This window comes from Perca flavescens, chromosome 9 (assembly GCF_004354835.1).
Source record: "Perca flavescens isolate YP-PL-M2 chromosome 9, PFLA_1.0, whole genome shotgun sequence".
Classification (NCBI taxonomy): domain Eukaryota; kingdom Metazoa; phylum Chordata; class Actinopteri; order Perciformes; family Percidae; genus Perca; species Perca flavescens.
Genome location: NC_041339.1, coordinates 21,998,330 through 22,018,813, shown reverse-complemented (window position 1 = coordinate 22,018,813; position 20,484 = coordinate 21,998,330). Strand labels below are relative to the sequence as shown.

The following is a 20,484-nucleotide window of genomic DNA, read 5'->3' as shown; positions in this document are numbered from 1 at the left end:
GTACATGTCATGAAAAAGGATTAAAAGACTGAAAATGACAGATGTAAATGCCGCTGAGCTCATCTTCATTTGTTTCATGCTGCTTCAAGGTAAGGTGGGGAGACATTTTGACTATCCACAAAATAGGCAAATTAACTTTTTGATATTAATGAACATCTGTTGCATTCAAAACATTGCCAAATGAGTTGCTACAAAGCTAATTAAGACTATCAGCTCCACAAAACTCTCTGTATTTCTCAGTACTGCTATGTTTAGAAAATGGTGTCCTCCAGGGACTTTTGCGCGCAGAAACTTGAGTGAAGATAATTACCTCTTCTGAAGAGTCCATTATGTTTTTTTAATCATGCGTGTACTCCTTGGCCACTAGCAACTGCATGGAGGAGGGGTACGGGCAATGCGCGGTCACTAACCTACTTGAGCGGTATCATTTTCCTTCCCTGTCTATCAGTTATGTAGCCTACATAACTTTATCCGTTCTTATATCACTAAAGTCACCCATCATCGATATGCTCATACATCCCAGCAGATTAGCACATTAAGTTTTTTTTTGTAAACGGCAGTTTTCTTTACAACATGATGCAGAGCATATTAGTAAAGCCACTGTGTCAAAGCGCCATCAGAAGAATGTGACTCACTCTGAAATGTTTTATTAATACGTTTTTGTAGTGTTCCCTGGACATAAACCATTAAGAGCCATTAAAAAGGACTTCCACAGGATTGCAGGTGAATGATGTAAACCCTTTTAAATAAAAGATTATTACTTATAATTTTGTTAATAATGGTGCTGCAGCCTCAGAATGGGATTAGTAGGCCTAGGACCTTTTCGCCCGCAGGATCACACCTAAATGAAATAGATTATAGGTTCAATACTATTTCACCAGTAATATTATACTTATGATTAAATATGATATTACACTATAACGGAATTTACGCATTTACTCTTGCAGCAATTTTATCCCACGCAAATTCGCTTTTGCAGCAGCCGCTGTGTTGCTTTTTTAATGAAATATATGTTCAAACTCGCTGTATGTGTATGTGCATTTCCGTCGACCAATCGTTTGTGGTTGTTGCCATGGTGAATCGTAGTATCATGGCTCCATTCATGCTGCCTTTTTATAGTGGTGGTGCACTCGCTTTACTCTGAGTGAACCTACTCTGAGTTGATTGAACCAACTCAAATCAGCTGTTCTGGAACCGAAAACTCAGAGTTTCCCATCTCAGGGTAAATCAACTCAGAGTTAGGGTTAGACTCTGAGTTTGTTAAACCTCCTTCCTGAAACGGACCCCAGGCTATGCACCAAAATACAACAAACCAAATTCCAGCCAATTACCGACAAGATGGTTGGGGAAAGGGGTGGGGGTTAGTGACAGTTAGTCATGACAGTTAAGAAAACATGGGGGAAGGGGCGAGCTTGCTCTGTTTTGTTTGGTGTTTACTTTGAACATCAATAGAAGTGACATCAATCTCATTGAGCAGACTGCTAACATTTTTGTTTTGTCATCTGAGGCACATGTCATGAAAAAGGATTAAAAGACTGAAAATGACAGATGTAAAGCCCAATGAGATCATCTTCATTTGTTTCATGCTGCTTCAAGGTAAGGTGGGGAGACATTTTGAATATCCACAAAATTAGGAGAAAAAAAAATTAGTATTGTTTTTATTTTTATTTAACCTTTATTTAAACGTACAATATGTAACTTTCTGCCGCTAGGGGTCTCTCAACCAAAACAATCGACGGTAAAACTGGACTTTTGATGACGTTGGGAAGTTGCGTGGAATTATGGGAGTTTTTAGTGTTAAACACCTTTGCTGCTGGTTAGAATGCATCAGTTCACGGACGAGTTTGCCCATTCAAGTTTATTCACGTTACATTTAGTAAGGTTAATTCATGTTATTGTAATAAAATAGCTGCAGTTTCCCCAACATAATTACGTTTTTCTTGATTAGATTTTTATTTGTAGCTGGCCAGTTAGCTAGTGAGCCAGCAAGCTAACAGTAGAGAGATGTAGCTAGCTACCGCTATGGATGACCGCTGTTGTGACTCGGTGCTGGGTCTGATATAGTCTGTTTTCCGACGTTTAATTAAACTACCGTTAGCGTCGTAAGCACCAGGCACTGGAGATAAGTTCTGGCCGGGGGTTGCTGTAATGAAAGTAAGTGGCTGATAGCTGACTGGGGGCTAATGGTAACTAGCTAGCTATATGTCCCGGTGCTGTTGTCAGCTGTCATCCCGACTGAGTCTCTCTGCGCCGGGGGAGTGAGGCAGACAGACCGGGTGTGCTACTTTGGCTAAATTAGCATTAGATTAATCGTCTATCTATACAGCTAATGTTAACGTTACTAGTGAAGTTATTCGTGGGTTAGCTCAGTCCTGTTAGCTGTGGTCGAAACAGTCATACTAAAAATAACTTTATTAGCGTGTTGAACGATGTAACCTCATAATGTTACCCACAAAACATTAGCATCAACGTTAGCACATTGTAGTAACGTCAAGCTGGTATCGATATTGAACTTTCAAAATAGATAAGGTCTCTGTTGTATTACTGTGATAAAAAGTGCGATGTAATTAATCACAAAATGATGCTGTATGGCAAAAAAAAAAAAGCAGTATTACGGTTACAAGTATTTTTTTTTCTGCGACATTGTATGATTTACAATTACTCCTGAACGTATCATCTTGGTGCCAGTGTTCTGACGGAATTTAGAGTAACTGGAGGGTGAAAGGTTATATGATGGAAGGAAATGTGCCGTGTCTGAAAATAAAATAACAGATTTCTCTGGGTTTGACATTTGGTGGAAACATTTGGGATAGTGTAAGAACACAACTCATAAAAATATATAACATAGGTATGGTCATTTTTAGACATTTTAAAGCAGAAATGTTACATATTGTACCTTTAACCAGGTTAGTATCATTGATATATAAAATCTCTTTTTCAAGAGCGACCTGGCCAAGACAGCAGAACAAGTTAGTTACATATAAAAACAATTTATAATCACAAAACAAACGAACAAAAAGAGGCAAAGACAACGCAAGTGCATTTCAATTAAAGTGCCATTAGTTAAAATATTTGCACGTATGGATGGACTCATGTTCTATGGTTTTAACATAACCTTTAAAATCATTTAAGGAAATTAGACACTGTAGTTTGAGTGTTTTCTGTAGGTCACTCCAAGTAGAAGGTGCAGCAAACATGAAAGCCTTTTTAAACAACTCTGTCTGGGCTTCAGGTACATTCAATGAGATAGTGTTCTTGGACCATAAACCATAAGTACTCTGTGTAAAAGAAAGAAATTCAGATATGTAACATGGGAGCCTGCCTAAAATGCCTTTGTATATGAACACATAAAAGTGAGTAAGCTGGCGATTTGAGAGGGCAAATTCACTGTGGAGTAAAGTGTACAGTGATGAGTGAGGGGTCTGACATTTGAAATAAACCTTAAAGCTCCATGATACACAGCATCCAACATCTGAAGACACTTTGATGGGGCATTCATGTACAACAGATCACCATAATCAATAATAGAGAGAAATGTGGCATCGACTAGTCTTTTTCTGGCAGAAAAAGTAAAACAAGATTTGTTCCTAAAGAAAAATTCCTAGCTTCAATTTAAACTTTTTACTAGGTTCTGTATATGAAGCTTAAAAGAAAATCAATTAAAAATCTTAAATATTTATAAGATGAAACTACCTCAATTGTTTTACCCTGATCAGTAACAATATTCAGGTCTAACCCTTTTTTTTAAATAATCAATAATGATAAATACTTTTTTTAAATGTACTGGTTTGAACAAACTGGTTTGAAAGTTTTCTTAAATTGCATTTTTAAAAAGGACCCAAAGTTGTTCTCGAGGGACAGAGACTCTTGTAGTTCCACATTCCTCCTCATTCAAGATTCAAAAAGCTTTATTGTCTAATATGTTGCCATGTTAGAACATTTTCTTTTGTTTGAAGGCAGAGTGTGTGTGATGTGTCAGTAGCCTGAGTTTTGTATATGTATTGCATTGGGAATGAAAGATTTGTTGTATAATTACTTTTTAGCCAGAGGCACTCTGAACCTTCTTCCTGATGGTAATCGCTCAAAGCTTTGGTGGAAGGGGTGGGAGGCATCCTGGATGATGAAGTTGGATTTTCTTTCCACTGCTTGTATATAAAGATCAGATGGCTGTTTTTGTGGTGATCTTAATGGCTTGCCTGGCTATCCTAGCCAGCTTTCTCTTGCATTTGTTTGGTAGGATCTGTACCAAGATGTGATGTTGAAAGCGATGACAGACTATCAGTGACTGGTATACTCTGGATAGAATGTCCTGTCTCACTTCAAATTCTTTAAGCCTTCTGAGGAGACATATGCGCTTTTGGGCCTTTTCAACATGCAGGGAGAAGGTGTGACGGTGGTCAATCAAAGTACCAAGGTACTTGAAACTTTCAACCTGTTCCACTACTTGCTCTACCAGTCTCAATGGTGTGGATAGTGGATGAGGAGTATCAAGCAGTCGGTCCCTATGGCAACACAGTTCCTTGGTCTTGGTGATGTTAAGCTCCAGTGAGCTTCTCTTGAACCAAAGTGCCATTGTGTTGACATACTGCTTGTAATTGGACAGTGAGTCGTCATCATTGAGGTTGGTCACCAAGGCCATGTCATCCACATACTTAAATAGCTTGAGTCCGTTGCTTCTGCAGGTGATCTCATTTGTATAGATTGGGTTAACTTGCAGCTGTTGGAGGCAGTGCAGAAGAGTGTTGCTGTTCACCGTATTGAATGCAGATGAGAAATCCATACATAAGATCCTGACAAAGGAGTTGGGAGAGTCTTGTTACAGTGTCCAGAAGAGTCAGGCTGACATCCTCTACACCTCGCTTTGATTCATAAGCAAACTGTAGTGGGTCCAAGCTCTCGCAGACCATGGTGATGATTTCATCTGCAACAACTCTCTCCATGCATTTGCAGAGGATGGAGGTAAGCGCCACAGGTCTGAAGTCGTTCATCGCTTTGACATTTGACATCATTTGGGAACAGGTATGATGGTAGTTTCCTTCCACACCCTGAGTACAAAGCTGGCATCAAGGAACAGTTGGAAAAGTTGTGTCATCACACCAGCTAGCTGAGGTGCACACTCCTTTAACATGCGTCCCTTCGGTCCATCTGGGCCAGGAGCTTTGGTAGAATGGAGACAGGATCTGCATTGTGAACCTGGCATAGAAAGTATTCAGTTCCTCTGCAAAGGCAGCAGGATCTGGGGTTTGGATCGTGCCAGCATTCTGAGTCCTGCCCATCATGGTGTTAAGACACTTCCAGGCATCCCTCACATCTCCCCTGGTGAACCTCTGCTCCATTTTGTTCGTGTAATTAAGTTCTGAAATGCGTTCTGATGCAAGTTCACTGTCAGGGCCAGGTACATAAACAAGGATCACAGTTATTTGTTGGAATTCATGGGGTAGATTAGATAGTGGGGACGAAATGACACCACCATAATTTCATAGTGGCGAGAGCAGTGCCTCTCACGAACAGTGTAGTTCGTTGCCCACCTGTCATTAACAGCCATGCAAAGACCGCCCCCGACTGATTTCTCTGTTCTGTTCGTGTCCGATCATAGCGAATTAATGTGAACCCATTAAGGTTTAATGCAATGTCCACAGACAACCACGTTTCAGTGGAACAAAATAAACTTGTGTTTCTATAGTCTGAATCAAGCTTAACCAGTGCGGAAAGTTCATCCATCTTATTGCGCAGGGATCGCACATTTGACTGAGTGAAAGCAGGTAATGGTAGCTTACGTCCTCATCTTCTTAACCTGTTCCTAATTCCGCCTCTCGACCCTCGTTTCCTCTGTATCCTTTTCCTCAACCGGATTTTTGGTATAAGATCCAGTTGGCCTGTTGTTATTGACTGGCAAGCTTATAGCTTCAGAAGGTCTGGCATAGATGCGTTTCGTGATTTTTCGATTGAGATGGTCCCATCATAACTCTCATATCTTGAAGCAGATTGGGTTTTAGCGTCTGCAAATGCAGATTTGCAATTGTCCATATCTCCAGACCCATTGCCACTGTTGGTAGTGTCGGTAAATGATGTATAATATAATTAAATATATTATCTATAGCCTTCAATCACAAGTCGCTCAAACAGAGGAGCGCTGCGCGTCTCGTTGCCAAGCTCAATCCCTCTATGTTCCACTCCTACATTAAACAAAACAACACAGATGTGATTTATGGCAACCATTTCAGCTATGTCACACAACAAAGAAAAATATCCCAAAAACCATCACCATCATTTTAGGAAAAAAAAATACAAGACGTTTTTCACAAAATCTTATTTTGTTAGTTAACGAACAATAACAAGTCAATGAATTTTAGGTTTATTCCAGTTTAGAAACTTTTAGTCTATATCCTTGATGTTCTACTACTATGCTGTACTTTATTTAAAAGTTTATTTTGGTTATTAAAAGATTATCAAATTAGGGATGCACCAAATCCAGATTTTTGGAGTTCGGCCAAATACCGAATACACTGGTTAAGATTCTGCCCAAATACAAAACCGCATACCAAATCCTACTCCCATCCTCAGTCCATTAACACAGTAAACACATTAATGTAGTAAACAACGTCTGGTTAACACAAGTTTTTAGCTGTGACTGTCCTTCCTTTGCCGTACCTGAAGTTGCTGCATTTTGACTGCTTTGACTTGATTCCTTCATGCACAACTCGTATTCTTTCGGATGTTTCATACGGAAATATTTTAACAGCGGCGATGTTGTGTGTTGTTTAGGGTCCTTGCCACCACAAGACAAATCAGCATTGCAAATTGAACATGTAGCTTGACTTGAATCGCCTTCTTTTGACTGAGTACTGCCACATAAACAACACTTTTTCTGCTCACAAGTTCCATTTTCACTTTCTCACAGCCTACTGCATTGAACGTTACACCTACGTAAACACCTTCCCGTAATCAACGGCGGCGTCATTACGTCGACCAGCGAAGCGCGTTTAGTGCAAGCTTAGGGCTCGGTGGAAAAGAATTCTAAGGTTCGGCAGAATCTGAACCCCGTCAAAAAGCCCAATATTCAGACGAATCCTGGATTCGGTGCATCCCTATATCAAAGCAATCTGATTTAAAAACAGTACCTTACTACCTATCTAATAAGGCACCATTTATAAACAATTTATAAGTTGTTAATGGCTTTACTTATTTTATTTTGGGGGATTTTTATGCCTTTATTATGCATGCAAAGGTAAGCTATAATGAATGTGTTATTTACTAATAGTTGATAGTTGTAAGTAATTAATAGGAACAATGCTTTAGTTGCCAGGTTGTGGACAAACTATCTGGCTTTTTGGTTTATTAACAATTAATAAAGCAATTAGTTACAACTTAAAACCCTTATTTTATTTTCATATGTATTCAGAGGCAATTTAGTGACTGAAGCCCTAGAATATGTGCATTGTTCTCCTACCAAACTATCGAAGCCAAGAAAAGCTATAGTCGTAATAATTTATTTTTTCTCATTATCTCGGGGTCACATGTTTATTATCTTTTCATACTCTATTTTAAGAAGGTAAGAGGAGTCTATGTGGTGGCCATGATCCACCCAGCCACGAAAAATCAAGTGCACCCACTCAATGCAATAATGACCGTTTGTTTTTTCAATATAATTAGCCTGTTGTCATGGGGGGAAAAAAAACAGGATCATTCATTTCACTCAAAAAGCTATTGCAACAACAGCTATTCTTGACTTCCCTGCCATCTTCAAATTGTACAGCAGACGAAGAAAGATCCGGTATGCTTCTGTGTCCATACCAATAAAAGAACTGGGACTAAATACTTCCATGTGCATTTATATGAACTCTCTCACAAATTTTGTTTTCTACTTTCTCTTTAAACACAGGTTTTGTGACATCATTGAACTGCACCAGCCCAACTCCTGAATCCTTGGTTGATGCCCTTGAGAAGAATTTATTCCCTAAAAAACTAGTGCGACTTGTAAAAAGCTTTTCAAGTCCAGTTAACATAACCATTGGTATCACTGTGGTGGGAATTATAGGAGTGGTGATTCTACAAAAACATGTATTCATGCCTGTACATGAGCATGCATAACTTTTTCAATTAAGTTCAACAGATCCAAATTCATAATTAATCTGTATTACTGGCTTAAAACATGTCTCACCTACAGGATGAAAAATCCCAAATCCTAACAACACTCTTATGGCAAATTCTGGTAAGTTCCTAAGAGCACCCACAAAAGCGTCAATACATTTGGAAGTGTTTTACTACTTACATCCATTATGTGCAGATTTTTCTGTGATTATAGCACCTGTCAAATTGTGATTGCATTAATTTTTGTTTGTAGCAAAATAAGCACACCCAAGGTTAGGAGATGTATCTTTTTTAATTTACCACTGGGGGGCACCAAAGTCAGATATTTGTTGTATGATTTCTCTAATAATTTAAAATTAAACATGCATGTCTACTTGTTTAAATATCTTAGTCTCGCTATGCCAGACCATTTGCCGTTGCATTTCTTTAAACCAATCACAATCGTCTTAGGCGGTGCTAAGTACCAGACGGAGCCGCTGCAAAATAGTCATGCTAGAGAAAACTCAGATTGGACAGATAGTCTAGCTAGCTGTTTCAATTTACCCTGCAGAGATCTGAGGAGCAGTTAATCATAGTCCTCATGAATCCACCGGAGTTTAAAATTCCGACAGAAAAGAAAGTGGAAGGAAACGGAAATTCCTGCAGCACCGGAGCAATCCCGCAAGTAGAACATCAAGGATATAAACTAAAAGTTTCTAAACTGGAATAAACCTAAAGTTCATTGACTTGTTATTGTTCATTAACTTGTGACGAAATAAGGTTTTGTGCAAAACGTCTTGTATTTTTTTTTTTCCCTAAAATAATGGTGACGTTGGTGAAGGTTTTTGGGATATATTTCTTTATTGTGTGACATAGATGGAATGGTTGCCATACATCACATCTGTGTTGTTTTGTTTAATGTAGGAGTGGAACATAGAGGGACTGAGCTGGGATGAGGAGGAATGTGGAACTACAAGAGTCTCTGTCCCTCGAGAACAACTTTGGGTCCCAGACATCAACATCGCAGAGTAGTAAGTTAATAGTCTGTGAATTCTTTCAAATTATTGTCATAATCAGAGAAAAGAGCCTTTTAAAACCTGAAATGTCAGCACTTGGAAAGCAATCTTGCGCTGTTTACACTGTAAACTTGAGAGTAGAGAGGTAAACCTCCATGTAGGTACAGTATCACAGTTGTTTGATAATTTGGAGTTTAAAGGAATCTACTTTAAGCTCTTTTTAGTCAATGTTATGCTTAAATTGATTATATTTTAGTATACCTATAAAAAGACCAATACAAAAAATATAATACAAATTGTAATAAACAATGAACTGTCTGAGAGTGATATATAACTTCTTGTCTTTGTATTCCTCGCTGCTTTTAAAAGGCCTTGGATTAATTTGTTAATTACTAGTTAAACATTTTTTTCTATTTATTTTTTTTTCAGCATGGATGAAGACAAAGCTCCCAAAACTCCCTATGTCTACTTATACAACACAGGTCATGTATTTGATGTTAAGTCACTCAGAGTGGTCAGCTCCTGCCAATTAGTAATCTACACTTTTCCCTTTGATATCCAAAACTGCTCTCTGACATTTGGACCATATCTACACTTTGGTAAGCCTGCTTAAATATAAAATTCAGGTCTTAAAAAGTCTGATCTTTGAACTGTGTGACTTAAAAAAAAAAAAACACCACAGGATACAATGTAGCTATGTAAAATCAGCTGGCCCTTTGAAGTGTTGAAATATTGTTGGATATTAACACAAACTTAATTTGCGGCATCTAATAACTCCAAACCAAACTGTACATTTAAATGTTATTCAAGCTACGGACATGAGGATGATTCAAGGCCTCACGTCTGAAGAGATCCTAAAGGAGTCCCAAGATGTGTTGCAGACCAATGGGGAATGGGAGCTCGCAGGGATCAGTGTAGCTCCTTCTACCTTGACATTACATGGAGGAAGCTACTCTGAGATCAAATACTATGTAAGCACTTTTAACTATTCTAATTATATATTATAAACACGTATTTTGAATTGTAATAGCTGAACATAATTCTCCACCATGCTGCGTGCATACAGTATAGAGTAATCATAGTATACAGATGTAGCTGTGAGTATAGAAGTATTAACATACTTAACCATTTTATACAAACAGGAAATGACACAACGCAATGAGAAAGCTAAAAGATAATCCCAAAAATGTTTGTATTGTGTTCCTTTAGCAGTTTCATCACCATCCAGAATAATTTAAATTTTTTTTCCAGCTGTGAGGAAAACTTCATTTTCTTTTGATTGTTGGAGAATAGTGTCTATAAAGATCACACACACGCACATCAGGTGTTTCTTAACACACTGTTGTGAGTACTTTCTTTTTATGTCACTTTTCTAGAGTGAACACGCTACATACTCTGTTTTACAGAAACATATGTCAATGAGAACAACTTAATTGTATATTTGGTTGTATTCAGGGCCATAGCTGCCATTAAGGGCACCAAGGCCATGTCCCCTGCATGATTTATTTCATTATTTTATATACATAATTGAACAGTTGACTTAACAGTAGATAAAAGAGGAATTGTCTAAATAATCCAAACATCTTTTCTGAAAGGGTAGTGCACTGGGGGGCTTGGACTCATGGTTTGGACTGATTATTTTTATTATTCTGGCTTTTAAAATGCCATAAAAATCCCTCTAAAAAATGTTTGCAGGATAACACACTTTCAATGTGACAAGATAATTCTTTTTGCATACGAGTTCAGAAAGAAATGAAGATACATGCCATGACTATAAGTCTGACTAAAATGTTGAGGCCTACCTGTGTCTCTTCCCAAGATCATTCTGAGACGTAGGCCAGTGCTCTATGTGGTGAACCTGCTGATCCCCAGCTGCTTCCTCATCACAGTGGACCTCTTCAGCTTCCTGCTGCATCCCCAGACTGTGGACCGCTCCTCCTTCAAGATGACCCTCATCCTGGGCTACACCGTCTTCCTGCTCATCATGAACGACCTGCTGCCTGTCACTGGGGAGACAACACCTCTCATCAGTGAATGACACCTGTGATAATGTTACTGATTTTATTTCAGAGAAGGTTGAAGGAACATGCATTCATCTTTATAAAATGCATTGCTGCACATATGCTTCTGAAGCTCTCATGAGCTGCTCAGTTTATACACACACACGCGCGCGCACACACACACACACACACGCAGGCAACTCAGTGGTATAAGGGAGGAAAGTGTTTGTTGTTTAAATTTCTGGATATTGCCGCAAGTTGCATCACAATTCATATCTCAAATATGAACACATATATATGATATTTGATGATCATTTTTAGATTCCGTCTGACTTACGCTTAGCAGGGATATCATTATCCCTGATGTCCATCATGAATAAAAGTCCAAAAATGTAATTCTAAATTTAAATTCTAATTTGTGCCCAGGGGTGATGGGGATGGGTTTGTGCTCTGAGAAACTAGATCTTCCACAGCAGCTCTACAACCAGAATGCCAACCTGCCACTGGGTTCCACCCTGTTTAAAACACTTTAGTGGTTGTGGTCCATTCAGATTATCGGAATCCCAAAAACTGTTAGAATCATGTATACAAGGAGATGAATAACAGGTTTCTCAGGCTTCAATGTAAACAGCATTTCCTAAATAAGATTATATGTATGACTGAAGATGGTTAAAATGGTTACTGGCATGCATGAAAAGAAACAGTATACTTAATGAAAGGAGTACTGAATCCTTCCTGTTTTTGTTTCCTGCAGACGTTTTCTTCTCCATCAGCCTCGCTCTGATGGTGGCCAGCCTGTTGGAGACGGTGTTGATCACTAATATCCAGTGCAGCTCCAGCCAGTACAGTGCGGTGCGGTACCTCGCTGGCTCGCTGGCTCGTTTTTCTCCCAAGGAAGAAAAAGAGCAACCAAATCATCTTCCTCAACCCATCTCTTAGAGGTATATTATTATCAATTAACATTAACTAAAATACATGAAAAGTTTGACAAGACAATTTATTTAGGTTGACCCCCAGTTTGCAGGGAGTTGGTGGTGAGATCCTTTGTAGCACCAAGTGACATTTAATTGACTAAATAATTGATAGGACTACTTGTGAAAACTACAGTATATACACTAATACTGTATATATGAAATACCAGGCCTGTCAAAAGTGCTTTAACTTTGTCAACCAAAGTTTTATTTAAAAGATTACCTTTCCTCTCTCTAAATCGAGTTGTCTACCTTTAGAGCTAGGTCTCTTTGTCTGACAAGTTCTGCTTCCTTTGACCAACTAAAGTCTTCTCAATCATAATACTTGGTTACATCTGACTCAGGGTGTTGGGGATCTGAGGTAGGCCTGCACAGTATGTCCTGCACAAGCAGTGTGTCAGGGTTGGTGAAGGTGTGGACCCAAAAGCAAGCAGGACAGCAACAAGAACTAAAGACCAAACTATTTGTTCTCCAAGGACTACAAACTGGAAAACTAAGACAGAACAACATAGGCAACAGAAGATTTACGACACACACACTGACAAAAGTAAATATACACATGGAGCTAATCAGAAGACGAGGCACAGCTGTGATTGGACAGGAAACAGGATTAATGAGGGAAACACTGATTGGGTCACAGACAACGAGGACTGGCAACACAAGGCATGCTGACGAGGCTAGACACAAAACAGGTGTACAAGGGAAACATGCAGGGCTACAGAAACACATAAGGAACACCATGGAAAGCAACTCGAAATAACACAGTAAACAAAATCAGGAACATGAACAGAAAACCCCAAACTTTCAAGAAATAAGACACTGAAATAAAGACAAATAAAGAAACTGTCGCACTAGACCAGAGATCTTCAACAGGGGGTCCTCAGAATTACTGCTTGAGGGGCCACCAAATTATTGTTAATTCCTTGGGGATCAATAAAGTAACTATCTATCTATCTATCTATCTATATTCATATATATATATATATATATATATATATATATGAATCCAACATATTATTTGCAATAGTATTAGCAAATATAAATCCGCCTCACAATTTGTGAATCTACGGAGCCCCCTGGGGTCAGCTGATGAAAAAAAAAACTAAACCGTGCGCACAGATTCCTAATCTGTGCTCTTGGTTTTATAAACGTAAGCAAAATTAGAAATATATTCACAGATTCTAACTTCTGGGATCAATTCTCTATAGCGAAATGTTATTAAATCACAAACAACGCATCTTTCCTAAAGTAGTAAGGTTAACAACGAGCTAAAAACTAATTTTCATCAAAACGAGCCATCCTCCCACCTGGAGAAATAACATTATTGGTCTTATGAGCAGCTGGCGGTGAGACTGCAGTAGGACGAGTGCTTAGGGACTATCTACAAACTACAACACCGACACAAAACTATCTATTAATTTAATGTTTAAATAAGGTAGTGTTTCTCCAAACTTACCTCAATTATAACTTGTCTCCTTGTAGTTGTACTACAGCACTTACTTTTAAAAATAAGTTTGGAGACATTACCTTATTTAATCATTAAATTAATATTTTGATTTGATTTGATTTATTTTGGATTTGACAAACATAATCCAAAGGATAGCATGTTAAAGTGTAAACACTTATTTCCAACATGGTCCTTGGTGTTAAAACATGCAACACATAACGAAGACCTATTTCAGGTCAAAGACAATAACATATAATACAGATCATCCAAGGTTTAAAAGCATTCTAAAATAAGAGAATCATAAATCACATAAAATAATCAGTCTACTCTAATTAAAAAATATTGGCTACTCCATTTCATAAAAAAGCCTTAACCTTATGTCTAAAAGCCCCTCTGGTATTTACAATTTTGAGGGAAAGCGACCAATAATGTTATTTCTCCAGGTCGGAGGACAGCTCGTTTTGATGAAAATGAGTTTGCTCATTGTTAACCTTAATACTATTAGGAAAGATGCGTCGTTTGTGATTTAATAACATTTCGCTATAGAGAATTGATCCCAGAAGTTAGAATCTGTGAATATCTTTCTAATTTACATTTATAAAACCGAGAGCACAGATTATGAATCTGTGCGCACGGTTTAGTTTTTTTTATCAGCTGACCCCAGGAGGGCTCTGTATGAATCAACTCCACTGATGATAGGCTTACTGGCCCATAGCTAAATTAGTCACTAAGATCCATAGATACAGTTAATTCTAAGGATTCACTGTGCCACATGTATTTTTTACCTTAAAACATGATTTATAAAACCATGCCAACAATTATTATTTTATTAGCATATTCTATGCACTAAATATGTATGTATAAAGGCTTTAGGCCACCCTACACGTTATTGTAGGCCCAGCTTAAAGGTGCTCTAAGTGATGTGACGTGTTTTTTAGGCTACAAATTTTTTTTGCCACATACAGCAAACATCTCCTCACTATCTGCTAGCTGCCTGTCCCCTGAACACACTGTAAAAAAACGCGGTCTCTGTCGACAGCTCAGGCTCCACAAATGGCAACAAAAACAAACTGTGCCAACCTGCCCCAGTGTTCCAGCCAATAACTGACAAGAAGGAGCTGGTTGAGCCATCACTGCAGCAGCATTAGCACATAGGCTACTTCCACAATGCGTATTCATGACTCAACCAACTCCTTCTTGTCAGTTATTGGCAGGAACACTGTTTGTTATGGTTCATGGGACAGGTTGGCGCACTTTGTTTTTGTTGCCGTTTGTGGAGCCCAGGCTGTCTACAGAGAATGCGTTTTTTTACAGTGTGTTCAGGGGACCGGCAGCTATATGTATGTGACAAAAAATGTTGTAGCCTAAAAAAACGCGTCACATCACTTAGAGCACCTTTAATATGCAACTTAATTTTAAACAATATATGTAGTAGGGCAGCCCTGAGCCGTCTTTCTTTTACTTAAGGGGTCCTTGGCTTAAAAAACCTTGAAGACCCCGTGCACTAGACCAGTGGCCACAGAGCAAGACTGTGCCACAGTGGACTTGAAAGGTTACAAATTGTGACAATAAATGTACTAAAGATGGTTAGGAATGTATTGAAAGTATTGCTGTCATGATTAGCCATTGTTTATGCTTATCATATGCACTGAAAGTATATGTTTGAGGTGTCCTGATGATAATTGTAATGAGCCCCTGCCAGCCAATAAGAAATAACTATTTCTCATGGCCATTTAATAATCTAGGTGTTATTTAGACTTTTGACATTTTCAGGCAGCATAAGTTTTACATGATGACTAAATAGAATTCAAACAAGCTTGTCCCTTTTTTTGACAAAACCAGCGAAGAATTTCAGCAACACCGACATCTCAGCGATTCAGCTTCAGCCCGTCTTTGGTGATACACCTCCAGTAAACCCCTCCCCCAACCCCCCCCCAGAGCCGGCCCTGGATGAACTGAGGAAGCTGAGCAGAGATCTCCTGGCCATACGCCTCCAGGTAGACAAACACTTCCAGGGGAGTGAAACCTCGCAGGAATGGCAAATAATCGGGATAGTGATCGACCGTCTGCTGTTTGGCTTGTACATTGTCTTCATCGCTGTCAGCTTCATCACCATCATATGTCTCTGGAGCAACCATTATGCAGCATGATTTAAGCAAAGCGTAATATGCATGATTGACATATCAGCAGTTTATATGCTGTATTCTGAGATGTGGCACATGTTGATAATTCTGTCAAGGAAGACAATGTAAGTTTCTGGATCTTGAGAGTTGTATTTGTCAAAGATTTGAAGAACATGGATTTTCATATATATAGATGGGGTTTTAGCTTTACATGCCTTAATTTGTCCTTGCATTGACTACTGTCTGCCACCAACCAAAATGGTGGCAAAAGTTGCTAAACAAATGTATCACATAAAATAATCAGTCTACTCTAATTAAAAAATATTGGCTACTCCATTTCATAAAAAAGCCTTAACCTTATGTCTAAAAGCCCCTCTGAAAACAAATGTTTTAAACCCTTGTGTTGCCTTCCCGTCAACCATGCAAAGTTTTGTTTTTCTGGGTCAAAATTTGAAATAAAAACGTTTTTCCCAACTTTTTGTTCGTCTTTTTTGTCACTTTTGTTGCTTTTTGCAATGTTTTTTTTTTTTTTACATTTTTGTCACTATTCCCAATAGGATAGCATGCTAACATGTTTTCAATTAGCACTAAACACAACGTAAAGCTGAGGCTGATGTCATTAATTTAGCAAATATTTGGTCATGGAAAATGTTGACTTGATGATGACATTAGATAAAGAGTTAAGGATTCACCAAAGTTCTTACAATTCATCCTGAGAGGGACATGAATGTTTGCACCAAATCATATAGCTATCCATCCAACAGTTATTGAGAGATGTTTGAGTTTCACTCAAAACCACATGGCTGTATGGCTAATAAAAAAGAAAAAGCAGTTGGCCTGCTGGTGATGAAGAAGAATGTTTGTCATTTGGTAGAAGTTGTTTTAAATTCTGATAATATGACCATCACACTGATTTATTTTCAATGTCATTTGTATTAAATCTAATACAGCTTAGGATCTACACCAAGCAGCAGGCCTACATATGTTATTGCGTATTTAAACTAGGGATAAACAGTCAATCTTAAAAACATGCACTAAAGAATATGCACATGGCAGCTGTAAACATTGAAATGTATTTTAAAAGCCAGTCAGCATTCACAGGGGAAAAGAACAACTAACTTGTAATAAACCACCTGTAGGGCCTAACTGTGTTTGTGCTTTAAATCTGATATATCTCTACTGATTTTAAGAATAGCATAAAACCAAAAATTGCCCATAGTTCAACAGCAGAGCACATAATGCTGGAGAACAGAACAGATTGAAGCTCCCACAGGTGGAGTTGTTAAAAAATAAGATGGGTGAGTGGTTACCGGAGGTGTGGAACAACAAGTCCTGTGCTGTCCTAGGTATATTAGTAGTAGATCCAAATGCAACAATATATATATGTGTGCGCATGTTTTGTCCAGTTTATTTATTTACAGTATTTGTGAGGATCAAATGTTACGGGGCAGGTAATTGTTCATGAAGGCTTTTAAAATAATAGTAGTAAAAGTGCAGGTCTAAACACATTTGCAATATTGCAATTTAAGATATGAGTTTGAGAACTTCCTTCATTTGTTTGAGATTTCTATTAAAACACACCAACAAACTTGTTTTAATGAGGGAACTAAATGTGCATTATAACCATGTTTAATGGTGACAAGGCTACAACCTAAAAAAATCTTTTTTTAATTGTTTCTGAAATCAAAACTGTATACTGTAGGTTGCCTCTCATTATAACATGTATACCTCAAACCCTAAATCATCCAGATCATTGTCTACAAAGTATATTCTTTTTTTAACTGGTCTTAAAACAAGCCATTATAAAGGTTTTGCAGATAGTAGGCAAACTTTGATTTCCTTCACTTTACATAATGATATTTAGGCCATTTAATCATTAGTTCATGATGAATAAAAATGTTTGAGGTTGAGTTCTATTGAAATATTGTCATATATATCCACTAGATGGTGCCATCAATTGATGGTTGGAGGTTTGAGGTATTTGAGTATTTCCATTTTCTGATACTTTGTACTTGTAATACTACAATTCAGAGGCACATTTTTACTTTAAAAAAAAAAATATATAAAAATAAATACTAAAGAAGTCCCAAGAAGTTCAAGAAGTCCCATTCGGCTCTGAATAAAAATAATTGTTAATTGCAGCCTTACTTCAGTTTAGCATTAATTAGCTTAATCTTTTTGACTCAACTTTTCTATCGGCGCACAAAAAAATAACCTTCATCAACAGTCTGGCCAGTATTTTATTGTCAACATACTTTCAGAACAAAGACAAATTGACACAACCAATCATTTTAATACCAATCATTTTTAATAATAGACACTTTCCCTCTGTTTCCAATCTCTATGCTATGCTAACATAAGCTAACCAGCTGCTGGGCCCAGCTACATATTTTCCAAGAACCTAATATTCTTTAAAGTGCCAATAAGGTTGGGAACCACTGTAAACTAAGATCTGTTGGAGGAGAAACCCCATTTAAGCATGAAGAATTGGAGTACAAGAGGTGATGGTGAAGGTTCTTAAAAAGGACATCAGAAAAATGCCCAAAGAGTGAAGTCCCAACACTACACACCACAACAGCAGCAGACACCTCGGCTTACTGCTTTTACCGGATCTACCTGCTGCTCATTTCACGTTACGCCCTGGTCATCATTTGCATGTGGTGTACTGGATCTGCCAGGCCTAGGATAAATTCAGGGATAGTTCATAGGATGTTTAAGTAGCAAATTACTAAAATGCAATCTGTATAACTAGAAGGCGAAGCAAAGCCTTGGGCAACATGTATTACTTATTGTTTCTGTCACGTTTCTTTTCTGACTCTATTGAATACTAATTTTATTGGGGAAATTATTGAGAAATATGTTATTAACTTCTTGAATGTAAATAGCATGATGGACAAAAGCCAATCTGGCTTCCACCCCCAACACAGCATCCACTTCTAGTATGGTTGGGTTATTTGGTACTGTGTTCAGTTGGTTTTAGGTCACATCTCCAAAGCAGGGGCTATGTGGTCGCCATTGTTGATCATAAATCTGAGTGGAGTCCCCCAGGGTTCGATTCTCAAGCTTCTGTTATTCAACCTGTATGCTCCATACTAAATAATGCAAGACTGAAATATAACTCCAGTATTTGCTAATGTCCGTCTGTTGGATGGTGCTCCACCACCTTGGCCCAGGCTAAAATATCTCTACAATTGAACGGATTGTCATGGAACTTTGTACAGACATTCATGATCCACAGCTGATGAATCTTAATGACTTTGATGATCTTCTCTTGCGCCACCAGCAGATCAAAATGTTCCCTTGTAAAATATCTCACAATCTACTGGCACTAAATTTTTTTCAGACATTCATGGTTCTCAGACAATGTAGACTTTGAAGATTCCCTAATTTTTCCTCTAGTGCCACCATGAGGTTGACATTTGTGGTTTTGAGTGAAACTCAACAACTCTCTACTATTGCATGTATTGCCATGACATTTGTTGCAGACATATGGTCTATGTGCCCCCTCAAGATTAATTGTAATAATCTTTTATCTTGTACAATAATCAGGTCAAAATTTTATTTACAATAGTGTATAATAATAAAAAAAACTGTAAAACTCATGACATTCCCATCAGCATGAGCTGTAGTGCTAATTAAGAAATGTGAGCATGCATAACTAAGCAAAGCATACTTTTTGTGCAGTTCCCCAGTAGGTAAATTGACACAAAAACTAGTCAAGTGCATACTGTTGTGTTTGCCTTGGCCTCAGCTGTCACGAATACAAGTTGTTGACGCATCTGATCCTCATGAAGATGATTCAAAAGCCTGTTGTACAATCCAAACATTTATTATGCAAACACAGAAATCAGATGAGAGGATCTCTGCAAGGAACTGGGAATACCCCAAAGGTTTACAGTAAGTCATGCTACAGTCTACCATATTCTAGAGTCAATATTAGCTTCTGGAGGATGTCAGACATTTCTTTGAATTAGTGATAAAATAAGGTTGCTTCAGCAGAACAGCATATTCTCATCGAGCAGACTGCTAAGATTTTTGTTTTGTAATCTGAGGCATATGAAAAAGGATTGAAAGACTGAAAATGACAGATATAAAGCCCGTTGAGCTCATCTTCATTTGTTTCATGCTGCTTCAAGGTAAGGTGGGGAGACATTTTGACTATCCACAAAATAAGCAAAGACGATGATCTGTTAAAAGCTGGTCCTGTACAGTGGGAACCTGTTTTAAATAATCAATAATGATAAAGCCTTATTTAAAATGTACTGGTTTGAACAAACATTAATATATGTCAACAATTTTCTTAAATTGCATTTAATTCATTAATATAATTCCTTTCACTCAAAAAGCTATTGCAACAACAGCTATTCTTGACTTCCCTGCCAACTTCAAACTGTACAGCAGATGAAGAAAGATCTGCAATGCTTCTGTGTCCATACCAATAAAAGAACTGGGACTAAATACTTCCATGTGTATTTACATGAGCTATCTCACAATTTTTTCTACTTTCTCTTTAAACACAGGTTTTGTGGCATCACTGAACTGCACCAGCCCAACTCCTGAATCCTTGGTTGATGCCCTTGAGAAGAATGTATTCCCTAAAAAACTAGTGCGACCTGTAAAAAGCTTTTCAAGTCCAGTTAACATAACCATTGGTATCACTGTGGTGGGAATTATAGGAGTGGTGAGTCTACAAAAACACACATTCGTGCCTGTACATGAGCATACATAACTTTTTCAATTAAATTCAACAGTCATTGATTCAAATTCATAATTAATCTGTATTACTGGCTTAAAACATGTCTCACCTACAGGATGAAAAATCCCAAACCCTAACAACACTCTTATGGCAAATTCTGG

The 20,484-nt window shown here is 37.9% G+C and overlaps 1 protein-coding gene across 3 annotated transcripts; it reads left to right on the top strand.

Moving 5' to 3' along the window:
* Window positions 1–1,501: 1,501 nt before the first annotated feature.
* Window positions 1,502–20,283, top strand: LOC114560928 (5-hydroxytryptamine receptor 3A). Of its 3 annotated transcripts, none has more exons than XM_028586547.1 (9): window positions 1,502–1,596; window positions 7,883–8,043; window positions 8,168–8,212; window positions 8,995–9,101; window positions 9,516–9,685; window positions 9,897–10,057; window positions 10,906–11,116; window positions 11,841–12,027; window positions 20,148–20,283. In XM_028586547.1, exons 1-8 carry the CDS (start codon window positions 1,542–1,544, stop codon window positions 12,023–12,025), a joined length of 1,095 nt encoding a protein of 364 aa, XP_028442348.1. In that variant the 5' UTR covers window positions 1,502–1,541; the 3' UTR covers window positions 12,026–12,027; window positions 20,148–20,283. The 3 variants fall into 3 exon arrangements, with proteins under 3 accessions (XP_028442348.1, XP_028442347.1, XP_028442346.1); XM_028586546.1 differs by lacking the exon at window positions 20,148–20,283 and adding an exon at window positions 15,443–16,035; XM_028586545.1 differs by lacking the exon at window positions 20,148–20,283 and adding an exon at window positions 15,347–15,421.
* The last annotated feature ends 201 nt before the right edge of the window (window positions 20,284–20,484 follow it).